Source organism: Polypterus senegalus, chromosome 3, assembly GCF_016835505.1.
Source record: "Polypterus senegalus isolate Bchr_013 chromosome 3, ASM1683550v1, whole genome shotgun sequence".
Lineage (NCBI taxonomy): Eukaryota > Metazoa > Chordata > Cladistia > Polypteriformes > Polypteridae > Polypterus > Polypterus senegalus.
The window spans coordinates 21,254,279-21,270,980 of NC_053156.1; the positions used below are offsets into that span (position 1 = coordinate 21,254,279).

General features: G+C 38.6%; 1 protein-coding gene across 5 annotated transcripts in view; it reads right to left on the minus strand.

The window, feature by feature from the left end:
• Positions 1-395: 395 nt before the first annotated feature.
• eif4ba (eukaryotic translation initiation factor 4Ba) overlaps positions 396-16,702 on the minus strand; it is a 71,625-nt gene continuing 55,318 nt past the window's right edge. The window contains exons 12-15 of one of the 5 annotated variants that reach the window (XM_039746770.1): positions 11,630-11,673; positions 10,778-10,907; positions 10,297-10,369; positions 396-494 (exon numbers count right to left, since the gene is read on the minus strand). In XM_039746770.1, coding sequence (XP_039602704.1) covers positions 414-494; positions 10,297-10,369; positions 10,778-10,907; positions 11,630-11,673 — 328 coding nt within the window. In that variant the 3' untranslated portion in view covers positions 396-413. The remainder of the gene's footprint in view (positions 495-10,296; positions 10,370-10,777; positions 10,908-11,629; positions 11,674-16,702) is intronic. The other 4 variants (XM_039746771.1, XM_039746772.1, XM_039746773.1 and 1 more) reach the window with 4 other exon arrangements.

Here is a 16,702-nt window from a genome sequence, read left to right on the forward strand (position 1 = left end):
AAAAATAAAAATGGCAGCATAGGTACTATGGTCATTGAGGGGGGAGTTACGACAAGTTATACCGACATCAGGTCAAGGCCAACCTGAAGAGTAATCGAATCCTGAAAAATGAATCAAACCCCAGCCCTACAAATGAAGGCCATGCAGGAAAACAGGATGGCAATAATCAAGCAACCAGCAACAATGGGATCAATGAAGATTTTTTTCTGTTTTTATTATTATTATTTATTCAATTTAATTTTTAAAACACAAGTCCTTTTTGTTTATCTTCTATTTTATATAAGAGTCCTGGCAAAGGGATGTCAGCCACCATCAATGGTCCAGGCTGGCCTTGAAAAGCAGAGTGTAGTTTGTGTAAGAGATGGAGTTGGAGGCTCTTTCTCATTTTTTTTTTCCTTCCTTTATTGTAGAATTTATTCAGCACTCTCATCTATACCCACATCATCTTCACCATCCATCAGCAAAGCTGCGTACTTACTTGCTGAGCTGAATTTCTGGAAAAAAAAAAAAAAAGGGGGTGAAAAATCAATGAGCATTTTTTGGATAATATCATTTATTTTCTTTGTTTCAGGTTGCAAAGGATCACCACACAATTTTACAATGAACAAAATGGCTTTAAGAAATGTAACATTTTCTGGTACAGTAATACATTTTAAGGTGTGATCAGCACAACAACAGTGCAGGTGACATGTATTCTGTAAATATAACTCTACTGATTTCTCTAAATCAGCTGTACTAAAAGCCTAGTTCTAGAAGGAATTGAACCTGCGTAATTCCATGTGAAATCGTCACACTTTTGGACCTCATCGTCACAGAGTTTAATAAAACTCGGCCTGCTGATCTAGTCATACAAGTAACCCATGGAATTCAAATTGCACATGTCTTGGATCAAATCTTAAGAGAGAGTTAAGCTAACAAAGGGTGAAGTTATTGGGGTTTATGACTTTGACTGGCCACATCTCCCTTGCACAGAAATGGTTCCCATATTGTTTTAAAGCTCAAAGTCATAATCCCTCTTCCCCAACCGCCAAGGTGGCACACCAAGGAAAAAAAAAAGTCAAGAACTCCAGGCCAGACACCACATGACATTGGACCACATACAGCCACTACAGTTTGGCACCGAATTAACAGATCTGTTATTATTCAAAATCATTCATCATAATTATTGTTAATAGAAATTAAGATCACATCCCATTTCACAGTATTTGGTTTTTAGTAATGTGGGGCGCTCAACCAGGTACAACATTATTCTGGGGTGGCAAAAGCTTAAAAACATCTTGGCACCCCCCTGTTGTAGCAATTAAGTAAGTGCAAACCACTCTAACAGTAAACATGCTCTCAGCATAACATGAAGCGTTTTCTGTAAAAGTCAAGTCAAGTTGGGGAGCATGCACTGGTACAGAAATACTCTTTGTGGTCTAATCAGGACAAACAACTGTCCTCAGTTTGGTGTCATACTTGGAACAAACTAACCCTGAGTCTCAAATCAAAAAATGGCTTTTGCATTACCACTTTTCCTTGATGCTCAATTGAATGAATTATTGTTGCTGAATGGATCATTTGTGCAAGGGTAATTTCTCACACATACAAAACACTTTCACAACAAGTACACAGTCATGGAAATCATCTCTACTGGACACAGTCAGACCCCATTAAACTAAATACAGTCATATAAAAATGTTTGGGAACCCCTCTCAGCCTGCATAATAATCGACTCTCCTTTCAACATAAAAGATAACAGTGGTATGTCTTTTATTTCCTAGGAACATCTGAGCACTGAGGTGTTTTCTGAACAAACGCAGTATTTAGTTTTATGAAATTAAATCAAATGTGAAAAAGTGGCTGTGCACAAATGTGGGTCCCCTTGTCACTGTGCTGATTTGAATGCCTGTCACTGCTCAATGCTGATTACTGGAAACACCAAATTGGTTGGATGAGCTTGTTAAGCCTTGAACTTCATAGTCAGGGGTGTCCAATCATGAGTGGTAAAAGGTATTTAAGGTGGTCAATTGCAAGTTGTGCTTCCTTCCCTTTGACTCTCCTCTGAAGAGTGACAGACAGCATGGGATCCTCAAAGCAACTCTCAAAAGATCTGAAAACAAAGATTGTTGAGTCTCATGGTTTAGGGGAAGGTTACAAAAAGCTACCTCAGAGGTTTAAACTGTCAGGTTCAACTGTAAGGAATGGAATCAGGAAATGGAAGGCCACAGGCACAGTTGCTGTAGAAACCAGTAGGTGAGGCAGGCCAAGAAAAATACAGGAGCGGCATATGAGCAGGATTGTGAGAACGGTTACAGACAACCCACAGATCACCTCCAAAACATCTTGCTGCAGATGGTGTATCTGTACATCGTTCTACAATTCAAACCAATTTGCACAAAGAACATCTGTATGGCAGGGTGATGAGAAAGAAGCCCTTTCTGCCTCAAACAGAGTCGCTTGTTGTATGCCAATGCTCATTTAGACAAGTCAGATTAATTTTGGAACAAAGTGCTTTGGACTGATGAGACTAAAATGGAGTTATTTGGTCACAACAAAAAGTGCTTTGCATGGCAGAAGAAGAACACCGCATTCCAAGAAATAGACCTGCTACCTACTGTCAAATATGGTGGAGGTTCCATCATGCTGTGGGGCTGTGCGGCTAGTTCAGGAACTGGGGCCCTTGTTAAAGTTGAGGGTCGACTGAATTCAACCCAATATCAACACATTCTTCAGGATAATGTTCAAACATCAGTCACAAAGTTGAATTTACGCAGGGGTTGGATATTCCAACAAGACAATGACCCAAAACACAGTTTGAAATCTACAAAGGCATTCATGCAGAGGGAGAAGTACGATGTTCTGGAATGGCCGTCACAGTCCTCTGACTTGAATATCATTGAAAATCTATGGGATGATTTGGAGCAGACAGTCCTTGCTCAGCGGCCATTAAATTGAACTGAACTGGAGAGATTTAGTAATGAAGAATGGTCAGAAATACCTCCATCTAGAATCCAGACACTCATCAAAGACTACAGGAGGACAGCGTCGAGAGGCTCAAAGGAGCAAAAGGAGGCTCAACTCAGTATTGATGTCATATCTCTGTTGGGGTGCCCAGATTTATGCACCAGTCTAATTTTATTATAATACATATTGCATATTTTCTGTTAATCCAATATACTTAATGTCACTGCTGAAATACTACTGTGTCCATAAGGCATGTCAGATATTAAAAGGAAGTTCAGCCAATGAGAAACAAAAATCCTAAGAATTTAGAGGGGTTCCCAAACTTTTTCATATGACTGTATGTGACTTATAAAGACCGCTGCTAACTTTTGATTCCATTTACAGTACATGTATGATACAAAATGGCATTTCCTGTGTTTATGCATTAGATGGGCCTGCTAATTCTATCTTGTAACAAATTACTGGTGTTATTGTTTAATGTCTTCATCTATTATATGATTTGGATGAAATCACATAGCAGCCCCTACATTTTCTTTGTGTTCAAGGCACTCCACACTTAATTCTGGAACAAAGCAGACATACACTTTACCAGGGAATAGGACGACTTGAAGTGCATCCAGTTTTGCACAAGCTAGTCAGTAATGATTATACCACACTAGTAGCTCTAAAAAGATTCTTGAAAACACTTTAACATTTTTAATAGTAAACAATGAGCTGCAAGTTTTAAATATTATTTCTAAAAATTCTACCTTAACAAAGAAAGACCAAATTGATTTGTTTTAGTTTTTCTTTGCTAGCTTGCTGCTGTACAATATGACCAGTATAACATTCAGTCTTAACATCTGCATTGTATAATTGCTATATTTATGGTGTTTTTTTATTTATTTTTTACGAAGTGTGCTTAAAAGAAGAAGTCTTTATACGTCTTTCATTTTGACCAGTGAAAATAAATCTGTAAAGTTTCATAATTGATATCAAGTTCTAAAGGCTCCAATCGATTGTTTGCATAGTTTAAAACAAACTACTTACTCTCATTAGTTCTATGACAAATTTTACTTCTCGGCTTTACCAAGAAACACTCTTTTAATCAAAATACAAAAAAGAAAAAGAAAGTAATATACTGTAAATGAATTTAATTCAAAACAGGTGGAGCCCTCCTTAAATACAATGGAAGCCGGGAAGTGAGCAATCCTGGATAGGACAGCAGCATTTACCAGCAAAAACAAATAAAAAAAATATGCAAACACGCTACTTAACGTTCATTCTTGAACTTATACACAAGTCTGACTAAAGACCCTGTCACAACATTCCAAAGGTTTTCAAGTGATTTTCACTGACAGACTTCATTTATATAAATTTAGCCACCAACAGCAGCAGCGGCGGCGGCAAGCTCCTGTATTCAACATCACACAGTCTGACCAGCTTGCGACTCGCTCATTTTGAACCAAGTTGTAGGGACACAGACTTTGTGCGTACAACAGGTGATAACCAATGAGTGCTCAGCAATTTAGTCTGGCTTAGGCTGCACATGACAATGTCTGTAGAATGCAGTGTGTGTTCTCGTTTTATGTTTAGTGACATGTTCAGGGCTATGACTTGTATTTTAAGGTGAACTGTTTCCCAACAAATTGCATTTCACAAATGTTTTAAATACTTGTAAAGGAAATACATTTAAAATTTGGTATATTTTGTGCTTTATTCAATAGGCTTCTTTAAAGAACGAGTTCAACAGCATTTAAGAAAATAAATTATTTATTACAAAAAAAATAAACACTGGGACACTGAACTATATACTAATAAAGACAGCCCCACATTATACTACATGCCAGGAATTCTCAGCTACAAGGATTAATCTACTTTTATCTATACCATTGATATACCCTTGCAATTTGCAACTGTTTATAAACAAACATTTCAGAACAATGAACTGGACTTGAAAGTGCTACAACTTTACAATATTTCTGCTGAACTGAAATCCTGGATTTACATCATTTCAACATCCAAATGTGTGCTGTCTTGTGATCTAAAATTGCACAAGATTGTACAGCTGCAACAAACTGTAGTGTTGTTTATTTGGGAAGATGAAAACAACTGACTATAAAATACTCAATAATAATATCAAAGGGAAAGGATGAAAACAGCCAGCACAGTGAGTAGAAGACAGTATAAAAAATGTGGGAATTCCTGGGGTAAAGAATATCTGATTGAAAAACTGGCCACTTCACCGTGTTGTCTTAGACCGTTCCAAAAATGGAGTTGACAACCCATTGAAAACCAAATCCAACTCAAACAGACACAACCCAAGGGTCAAGTCTGCCAAATCAGGCAAAACCTCACTCAAATTGCAAAGTAGCTTACTGGGGTTTTCCAATGCTACAATTAGCACATATTTGAAAAGGTTTGAAAAGGTTTTCCATTTACGAGGTTTCCAGAATGCATGGCAAACCTTTGTGACTGCAGCAATGATGTAAATATACAGAATAAAAATTATTCTGGTAAAACAAATTTAGTCTACCAACCACTGGAATCACTCAAGCTTTATATAATAATCTAATGTATAAAGCTGAATTGTGTGCTTGTCTGGTGTGCAAATTCACACAGTCAAATTTTGCAGAGATTCCTATAGGTGCATGGGAAGACCATAGGCTTTGTTTGGTTCAGAAATTCAGTTTTTGCCCACAAAGCAACTCAAACTATGAATTAATAACCCATAAAAATGTAAGCTTGCTTCGCTCGCCAACCCTACCCAAATCTGCACTATAAGCTAGCCGCTCTCTACCGCTCGCATTGTGAAGAGGGGGGCTAAACGCACCACAAGGAGACGCGGTCGCTCCTCCGAAACTCCCTCTTAAAACAGTGATAAAAATAACTTCCTCTTTGCTTGATCAGCTGCTGACTTGCTGCTTCTGCTGCAGTGCCACGTGATCTGCATGTTGCACGGCGCTATGCACATTTAAAAGCCTGTACAGCAGCTGTCCTACTCTGTCTTTTATTTCCGGCCCCGGGCGTGGTTAAATCTCTGGGCACAATGTCTCGTCTCACTGGACACGACTTCTTGATATTTTTTAGTTTATAATTAAAAAACGGAATAAAAATCTGAAAAATTAACAGCATCACATTAAAGTTCGATAAATTCTGAAAAGAATGATACCAAACATTATATACAGTGTGTATATATATATATATATATATATGTTTTAAAATAAGCCAGATTTAAAGCACGATAAAAAAACGTGACAACAAAATCGTTGCCCAAAATCACTGCACTTTTAGGCTTAAGATTATATATATAAGTAGATTTCACTACCCCATCCGACACACAGACATGTAAGAAGAGTGAGTGTTTATTTCTAGGCACCATCATTGCATTAATTCTGTCTCATTCAATTCAATTCAGTTTTGTATCACATTCTTCACTGATGGTAGACTCACAGGCCGTCTCTAACAAGACTCTAACAAGAGAACAGGCTGGCAATTGGAATGAAATAGTGCTTCAGTGGCAAGGGTGGATCCAGAAAACTTATACTTTACTGTCCAAATGTTTGTTATATTGTCACACAATTTGAACCAACCACTGAACACAGTGGACAGTTTGAGCAACATGAGTACAGTCACTCAAATTTTGCTAAAAAATAATTAGTGAAAATAATTATTGCAGTGATTGCCTCAAAAGGTTGTGCAACAAAATATTAAGTTACGGGTACCATCATTTTTGTCCAGGCCTGTTTCATGAGTTTATTTTTTTAAATAATTCTGTTGAAGCATGGTTGAAAATCAATGTCTGACTTTCATTGGTTAAATTTCATAGAATTTTTATTTATTATTACTTTTGTCAGATTAAAAGTTATTTCTGTGACCATTTTGAGTTTTTCTTTTTTTTATTGACTGAAGGGTACCAACAATTTTGTCCACGTGTGTATATCTGTGGAACTGAAAATAAACAACGCAAATAAGAATACAGCCTAAACTCATGTAGTGTAAGTTAATCTAAAAATAGGCGAGTCTTAAGATGGGATTTGAAAATGGGTAGGGAATCGATATCCCGACTGTTTTGTGGTAGTGAATTCCTGAGACTAGGAGCAGTATGACTTAATGCCCTGGAGCCCATAGTGATCAGGCGTGCAGGAGGGGTGTTGAGGAAACATGATGTGGAGGACCTAAGGCTACAGCTGGGGGTATAAGCATGTATGATGTCACAGAGCTATAGCTATAATGGAGCAAGGTTATGAAGTGCTTTGAGGTAAGTAAAATGATTTTAAAATCAATTTAAAATTTTACTGGAAGCAAATGAAGCTACTTAAGAGATGGAGTAATATATTGTATGGAAGAGGTCTGATTTATAATACGGGCTGCTGAGTTCTAAACAAGCTGGAGTTTATGAAGAAGCATATGCGGGAGACCAAAGAGAACAGAATTACAATAATCAATGTGGAAAGTGACCAACACACGAGTAAGGATATATGATGGGATTTAAAAGAGATTGCTATTAAAGATAACCCCCAAACTCTTAACCTAAGGGGAGGAGTAGACTGAGGTACCATCAATTTTAAGTGAAATCCTATTAATTTTGATAAAGACGACTTGGAGCTAAAGAGGAGAACTTCCGTCTTGTGACTACTGAGTTGGAGGAAACGGGGGGGTGGGGCCTGTGGTTGTAGGGGAGACACAAAAATAAGATTTTACTTCAAGTAGACAATCACTGAGGCAGGAGGACAGTGTTGGGCTTTGTAGATATCGAGGCAAGTACTGTCTGCATAACAATGAAAATCGATTCCAAATTTATTAAAAATGCCACATAAAAACAGTAAGAGGCCAAGCATCAATCCCTGGAGAACACCACTAGTGGCTGGGAGGGATCGTGATTCAGAGTTTTTCAGCTGAACAAACGGAGTACGATTACACAGGTATGAAGTGAAGTAAAGAAGAGTAGTATCAGTAATGCTGATGGCAGCTAAAAAAATCAACAACATACTATGCGATACAGTATCGAAGGCTGTGTTCAGATCAAGTAGGACAAAGATTGTTAAAAGCCCAGCATCCATCAATAGGGCATTAGTGTCCTATACTAAGGCTGTTTCAGTACAATGCTTTGGATAAAAGCCAGACTGAAACATCTCAAATTGGTTATCTGTGATGAGTATTAACCTGTGCTACAACTACCTTCTCAAAAATGGTTGAAATGGATTGTAGATTTGATATAGGACAATAATTATTGAAGTATCGAGGTCAGCACCAGGTGTCTTTAAAATTGGGAGTTATTACAGCTGATTTAAAGGATATAGGGACAAAACCAGATCTTAGAGAGGAATGAATAATATCAGTTACAAGTGAAGAAAGTGAAGGCAAGCAGGCTTTTATTAGTTGAGTAGGCATGGGATCAAGCTGACAAGTGGCAGAACTAGATTTATGCATAAAATGAGAAATTTCAGTCTCAGTGGGCAATTCAAAAGTTGATAGACAAGTAAAAGGAGGATCAGTTGAAATATTTAAAATAACAATTGTATAGCATTTGTATTGAAGATGCCAGCTGGTTTTAAAAAATGTCGTCAAGAATGCATTACATGTAGCAGTGCAGCACATATGAGATAGAATTATATCAGGAGGTGTAAGAATTTTGTTAATAGTGGAAAACAAAACTCTTTTGCTACTATCGGACATAATTTGTTTAGAGTAATAAGCAGTTTCAGCTGCAGATAATTCAACTCTGTACAAACAAATGGCCTCATGATACATTTCTATGTGCACAGTGAGTTCAGTTTTACCCTAATAATAGAAGCACAAAGTTTTAGTGAAGAGACTGTGCCAACCTAGAAAAATGCCCAGAATTTAAAGAAAAGTAAATGTGATACTATACTAGATAAGAGACTATGGACAATTCTCTTAATCTCTCCCAACTGCACTAAGAACATGTTATGATGGAAACTCAAATGATAGATTAGATAGATAGATACTTTATTAATCCCAAGGGGAAATTTACATACTCCAGCAGCAGCATACTGATAAAAACAATATTAAATTAAAGAGTGATAACAATGAAAGAACAGACAATTTTGTATAATATTAATGTTTACGGGTGGAACTGAAGAGTTGCATAGTGTGGGGGAGGAACGATCTCCTTAGTCTGTCAATGGGGGAGGACAGTGACAGCAGTCTGTCGCTGAAGCTGCTTCTCTGTCTGGAGATGATCCTGTTCAGTGGATTCTCCATGATTGACAGGAGTCTGCTCAGCGCCCGTCGCTCTGCCACGGATGTCAAACTGTCCAGCTCTGTGCCTACAATAGAGTCTGCCTTCCTCACCAGTTTGTCCAAGCGTGAGGCGTCCCTCTTCTTTATGCTGCCTCCCCAGCACACCACCGCATAGAAGAGGGAGCTCGCCACAGCCATCTGATAGAAAATCTGCAGCATCTTATTGCAGATGTTGAAAGACGCCAGCCTTCTAAGAAAGTATAGTCGGCTCTGTCCTTTCTTACACAGCGCATCAGTATTGGCAGCGTGTGAAAGTGAAATCTGATGTCAATTTTACAAATTTAAAATGAGATTTTGGAGTTTCCATACAGGAGAGAGATGAAATCTCAGTAACAATTTGACAGAGTAGTAGACTATGCAGAGAACACACAAGTCACACGCCATGACAAGAAACAGCTGACAGGGCCAAAAAAAACCCAAAAAAAAGCTGTATGAATAATCTGCAATATCAGAAACTATTCAAAGCCATTTTTACTGTGATCAGCTAAGGCACAGATGATTAAAACATATCAATCCCTTAGTGAAGCATATTGAAAACCGGTGGTATACAAGTTGCTAAGAATACGTTAAGAGGAAAGCCAACCACTGACAAACACACAAGTGTCAGTAAATTATCCCAGAAATGACAAGGCTAAAACTATGAAAGTATTAATTTGATCAGTATGTCAGTATTTGACCGTAACCCCTTCACCCATTGTCTATGTCCACACCCCAAGCCACACAGGAGGCCAGAAAAGAAAGAAATGCTATTTCAGGTTTGTTGTGGGGTGTGTGTGTGAGTAAAAAAAAAACAAAAAAAAAACAAAAAAAAAAAAAAACACACAAATGGAGTTATTTGTATACCCTAATTTAGTCACTGTTTATGTCTTTATTATATGGGTGGTCTAACAGTCTCATTATTCATAAAAAATACAGTGAAAATCTAGTGACCAGTAGGTAAAATATCAGAAACCATTAAAATTGCTAGTTAAAAAAAAAAAAAAGTAAAACTTTTTCCACATTTGCAGAATATTCTTATTTGTGTTGTAAGATCTGCGTGGGTTAAGTTCAGTGGGGCATGTAACAGTGTCTGCCTTTTGCCAAAAGAGAGTTAGAGGGACTCACAGGGCTTGGCGATTCCTCATATTTCTTTGGCTCAGGTACTTGTTTGGGCTCTTGCTCTCTTCTACTGTCTTTCCTAGAAAAACAGACAATGAGAGGGATGAGGGGAAAATAAACTGGAGACTGTCTTTAAGGAGAACTAAACTTAGTGATCGTTGTTTCTTCACTCCCCTCCAAGTTTAAACAATGCTCAATTATTGGTAGACCCCACCCTACTCCATTTGCTGGACTCCAATCAGATTGAGCTAACAGGCTTCAGAACGCAGTCCTCGTTTGGACCCATAACTAGCCTTAAAGCTGGTTCTCTGAAGCCAGACTAGAGCTAAGAACACATTTTTGTTTTAATAGACTGACACCACTGGTTCTTGATACAGTCGTAAGAGCAAAGGGTCAGTGGCATCCTTGGAGTACTCCTTTTTAATATATTATTTAAAAAAAAAAAATAAAGAAAGAAAGAAAGGACAAGGGGTGGATGATGCCTGACCTGTCAGCCTCTCGTCGTCTCTCTTTGTTCACGCCTTCTCCTCTCCCCCTCCCTGTACCCAGGCCTGTAGATCCACCCCTCCCTTTCCCAGGGGCTCGGTCCCGCCGAACACCGTCAGCCTTGTTCTCATCTGGAATGAGAGGCATAACAATGAAGGGGAGCGGTGGCATATAATGCTCAGAAAGCAGAGGCACAATGGCAGTTTTGACAGAGCCTCATGCAAACCTGCAAATGCCAAATGCAGGCAAAGGAAGGCAAAGCAAAAAACGAGGCAAAACAACAAGGAATGCAAAGAGAAGCAGTACTCCGACCCTGTCAATCCAACTGCTCCAGGTGCTCATCTGCTTGGAATACAAGAAAGAATAAAGACAAAGCCAAGCAAAAAGCCAAATATTTATTGCATGAATGACAGAAAAAGTGCCCCAATTAGCAAGAAATATTTTAATGTTTTTCAGAATTGAACGTAGCCATGTCAGACTGGAACGGACCACTTAGATTTGGTACTTTATTGCCAGAGTTGTCCACTCATCAAAGTTGAACTACATCTGGCATTTAGGAATGTTCTCTCGGACCAATTTTAAAAAAAAAGAAGGGCACTCGATTAAACCAGATAGCCAATGTGATCCACTATGCTGTTGCCTTCTGAATGATTTTGCATGTGCATGGTCTTTCACAAAAGCTGGTAGAAAAGAACCAGCAATTTTTCTTTTAGGCTAGAAAATCACCAGCAATCTGTGGCAACATCTGAACTCAGGGGCAATGCAAAACAAGCAGAACATCTTAGCTGCCTTTTATTGCAAACACACTTTATTGGGTGTTATTCTAAATAGCAGGAAGAGGAGGAATTTGTACCTTTTCCTTTTGGAGGGAATTTCTCTTCAGCAGAACCTGCAGGGCTATACATGAAAAAGAAGCAGAAAAATCCTTTTAGCGAACAGATATCGGAGTATTTGTAGACAGACTGGGTCTGCAGCAAATGGCTGCTTTAAGGGTAACCAGGAAAGAGACTCAGAATTTGGGTGGGGTTTGGTGCCATATGCGATGAGTTAGAACAAAATTTTAATTATCCAGCCCAGCAAAAACAAACTGAAATCAGGAACATCCTCCCCAGTTCTTGTTTTCTCAGTCTGATTTTCTCTGTGATTTACCCTTAAACTACCCTGCCCCACAACTTAGACATATTCACAACTGCCATAAACTCATCATCAATTTTAAAACTGTAATCATGTCACCCATGCATTATGAGCACTGCATCTTTCATCTGATTCTAAGACCAGCCAATGCCCGCTCAAAAGGTCTTACTTCTAGTTTTTACTGTGCTATCATGACCCGTTTTAATTGTCCTTTGAACATCTATGTACCTCATTTTCTCAATATGGTTTGAATATCTGGTGTTGAGAACTGACATTATATGAATAACACCATTATGACTGGATCCTCCAATGTGTGATTATATAAGGATTATTTAACCTTTCTTGTGAATATTGTAATATATTTGCCATAAATACACACCAATTTAATTCTTGTCCAGATCCTTTTAAGGGGAATTTGCCCACATCCAGGGCATCTATGGAGCCACCTAATTTGGTGCTGAAAACTGAATTACCTTGCAAGTTAAAATTTATATTAATCATCAACAAAATCTGCACACTACACTCTGAACTCCAGATTTTTTGTTTCATGACTAGTTGCTTACATTGTACAAATTCCTATAATCAAAGGCATTCATTCCCGTGCAGTACTTTACTCTCCACGATTTCAAAATTTGTAATTTTTTAAAAATAATTTGTAGCTACTGACACATTACTGTTCTCCACACTGATGGAAACCACATAAAAATGTGAATTTAAGGTTCACTGGCTGTTCATAAACAACTATTTTCAATTTCCTATCTACTGTTCTTAACTTAGTTGATATGCTCCCAGAGCCTTACTGTTATAATGCTAAAAGAATCTCTAAGGGTTTATACTCTGTGCTTTAGCAGCAGTTTTCTTTCTCTAGTAGACTTTTTGCATTTCTTTTTTCCCTTTTAATTGGTACTCCAAAAACCAAGAATAGTGCTGTTGTTTCCAAGTTGATTTTTGGTCCAAGTTGGTTACCGGCTAACCTTGTTTGCAGAGAACATTTGTTTTACCACTGCTTATAATTTTTAGTTGCCTTACATGCACCTTTAGTATCATCCCACTTTATCCTTGTGTGTCTGAACCGCTCTTCTACTTTGCTCCCCGTCTCCAGCGCATTCCCATCAAGCCTGCTTCTCAGACTCTTGTCAGTATTTTCGAGGCACCTGTCTTGTCTCCTGTCAAGTTTTATACTTCTGTCTTTGAGAACAACTCTCTCAGCGTGCTTCCTATGACTTTTCTCTTCTCTCCTTGTGTCTCACACTTGCAATTCCTCTTTCAATCATGTCACCAAAGCCAAGCTGACCAATCAGACTGCACCAAGAGACTGGACAGACCTTAGTGTTTTATTATAAACTAGATAGATGTATTTCTCAGAGAATCAAAATACAGCAAAATTTCATGACCGCCAATACCACTGACAAAGACACGTTCCTTGAACTTCATGAACCAACACCAGTATGGTATTGGCTCATTTTGGCAGCTTCCAACTAAACTGGTTCAAGAAGCAGGGCATTCAAACAAGTCCAATCAGCCAAGCATTCACCAAATTGGCTGATATTTTCATTCAAGCTGAAGTTACTGAAATTGTTCCAATTATAGCCTTTTAGGGTATTCTGGATTACACTTCTGATCATCAGTTCAGCAACTGCTTCTTAAGGATACAGGATGGCACTCGTTATATAAAAGACAGTTTTACTCTTGGAGCAAGATATGCTGAGCCACATAAAGATCTAATTTTACATTTAAACAAAAACCCAAAAACAGCGCTGATGAACATTTGAGAACAGAAACCCCAAATAACTTGAAAGTACACCTTAGTATATGAGAAGGACCCAAGAGTCATTGTGGACTCATCACTATCTACAAACAGAAGCAATCAAGAAACCTTGTGCTACTGTATTATTCCAATGAGTGTAAAACAAGTCAAGGAAGGTTATGTTTAAGTTATATAACATGCTAGTAAGACTCTTGAGCTATAAGAAGAAAACCGACACAAATTAACACTTTCAGTCTAAGAAAAGAGAGATTAAGAGGCGACATGTGAAAGTGGTTAAAATTATGAACAGAATTATTATAGTGGATCCACTCCATTACTTTAAATAAACTCAACAACACAGGGACAGTTGGAAACTTGTTATGGGCAGATTTCACACAAATGATGGAAAGATATTCTTCACGGAAAGAATCATAGACACATTCTGATAATTATGAAGCAGTGTAGAATCTCAATTTGATGTTATTTTGGACAATCACGGTGAACAGATGGACAACCTTGTTGGACTGAACGGCCTGTTCTTGACAACATTTTTCTAATGTTTTATTGACAAAGAGATGATACAAATGAGGGGGCTACATATAGGATAAGCCACGGGACTGGATGAAGTTGGTCTTTGAATACTTAAGGCCTGTGCTGACCTTCTTTATGGTGTCCACTGCTACCTGTTCAGTTTGTCACCAAGGCTCCTTAAAGAACCACCAAAATATCATATATTGTTCCAGTTCCAATGAAGACATGCACCTCATCACCTAATGATTATATACCAGTGGTCATTACATACCAAATCAGGAAGAATATGGAATTCTGCTCCTGGACTATACAAGTTCTCCTATGAAAGATCACTTGGACCTACTGCAGTTTGCCGATCAGACAAAGATTGGAATGGAAAATGTATCTGACTGTTCTGCAAAACAGGACAAAGCTAGCAGCATGACAAGGATCATATTTTTATATTTCTCCAGTGCCTTCAATGTCATTCAGCCATCCCTGTTAAGGGGTAAGTTTAGGGATGTGGCACGTGGATGAGCCTATGGTGTCCTGGATAATGAATTATCTGTTGAGTACACTGGGAACAAGACTTCTTTTCTCTTGACCTAGTACACCTCAGACTATATACAGTGGGTACCTTAAATGAAAACACACAAACCAATATTTTTTCCAGCTTTACCTACTCAATGCAATCTATAACACCCAAGTGAAAGATATCACAGCTACAGTTCAAAAGAATTAAATCAAAAACAAGACATACTGAGATTAATAAAGGATCACCCCCCTCCTAAACTCAATGAGGTGCAAGTGCCCACCATTTCCATTGCAGACCCTGGTTACTGGCTTCCTTCCACCTGTGATCAGTTGTAATGAGTGTGATTAGTGAAGCTATTCCTGGAGAATTCATTCCCTTGCTTGGTAGTGCAACTGACAGCAAACAACGGACTATGGGTGGCAAGTCACTTTCAAAAGATCTCAGGGATAGAGGCGTGGACAGACATACGGCAGGAGATGGAGACAAAAATATCTCAAAGGCTTTATCAATCCCAAGGAGCCCAGTAAAGTCCATCATAAAGAAGTGGCAAGTGTTTGGTACTACTAGGACCATCCCTGGATCTGGCCATCCCTCCAAACTGGATAGAACAGCAAGGAGGAAACTGGTAAGCAGGGTCACCAAGAAGGCCAATGGCCACTTTGAAGGAGTTACAGGATTTTATGGCAAAGAGTGGTCACTGTGTGCATGTGACAACAATTTCACAAGCACCCCACAATTGTGGCTTGTTCAGGAGGGTCTCAAGGAAAAAGCCACTTCTGAAGAAAGGCCATGTTAAGGCTCGTTTGAGCTTTGCCAGAATGCACCTTGAAGATTCTAATGCCAAGTTGAAAAAAGGTCTTATGGTCAGATGAGACCAAAATTGAATGAACTATTTGGCCTCAATAGCAAATGGTACACCCTGCAGAAATCCAATGCTGTGCACCATTCACAACACACCGTACCTACAGTAAAGCATGGAGGTGGGCAGCATCCTGTTGTGGGGGTGTTTCTCTGCCGCAGTGCCTGGGGCTCTCGTTAGGGTAGAAGGAAAAATGGATGGGGCAAAATACCATCTAAGTCTTTAGGAAAACCTGCTACCCTCTGGCAGAAAGCTGAAGATGGGCAGAATGTTCACCTTTCAAGACGACAACAACCAGAAGCACACGGCAAAATTGACCACACAGTGGCTGAAGCAGAAAAAAGTGAATGTCCTCGTGTGGCCAGTCAGAGCACAGACCTAAATAACACTGAAAATCTGTGGAAAGTTGTGAAGATAGCAGACCACCAACACTCACCCATCCAATTTGACCAAACTTGAACAGTTCTGTAAAGAAGAAGGGGGGGTTGGGGTGCAAATATTATACAATCTAGATGTGCAAAGCTGACAGAAAAGTATCCCAAAAGACTCAAGGCTGTCGTTAAAAGCAAAAGGTGGTTCAACAAAATATTGACATTGGGGGGGAGATCCTTTATTAATCTCAGTATGTCTGGTTTTTGATTTTTTTTATATTTTATCATATTTTTTCTGAACTGTAGCTGTGATATCTTTCACTTGGATGTTATAGGTTGCACTGAGTAAGTAAAGCTGTGAAGAAATATTTTTTGTGTGTTTTCATTTAAGGCTACAAAGCAAAAATAATGGGAATATTTTGAAAGAGGTGATTCTTTTCTGAATAAAACCTGATCATGTCACTTACAGAAATTCTCAGATGATTCTGCACTATTAGGGTTTATTGATAAGGGGAATGAGAAGGTACAAAACTCAGGCAGACAGCGTTGATTTTTGGTGCAAAGAGGATTGTCTGCAATTTAACGTGTAAAACTAGGGATCTGGAGATACAAACTGGAGATGGTGCACTGCTACAAATACTTAGGCGCCCACATTAGAGACGGAAATGGTCTCAACACAGAGAAACTATTTAAGGCTGGTTAAGAGTAGACTTTTTTTCTTAGAGACTGTGTTCCTGCAATGTGGGAAAGCGACACCCGTTACATATTCT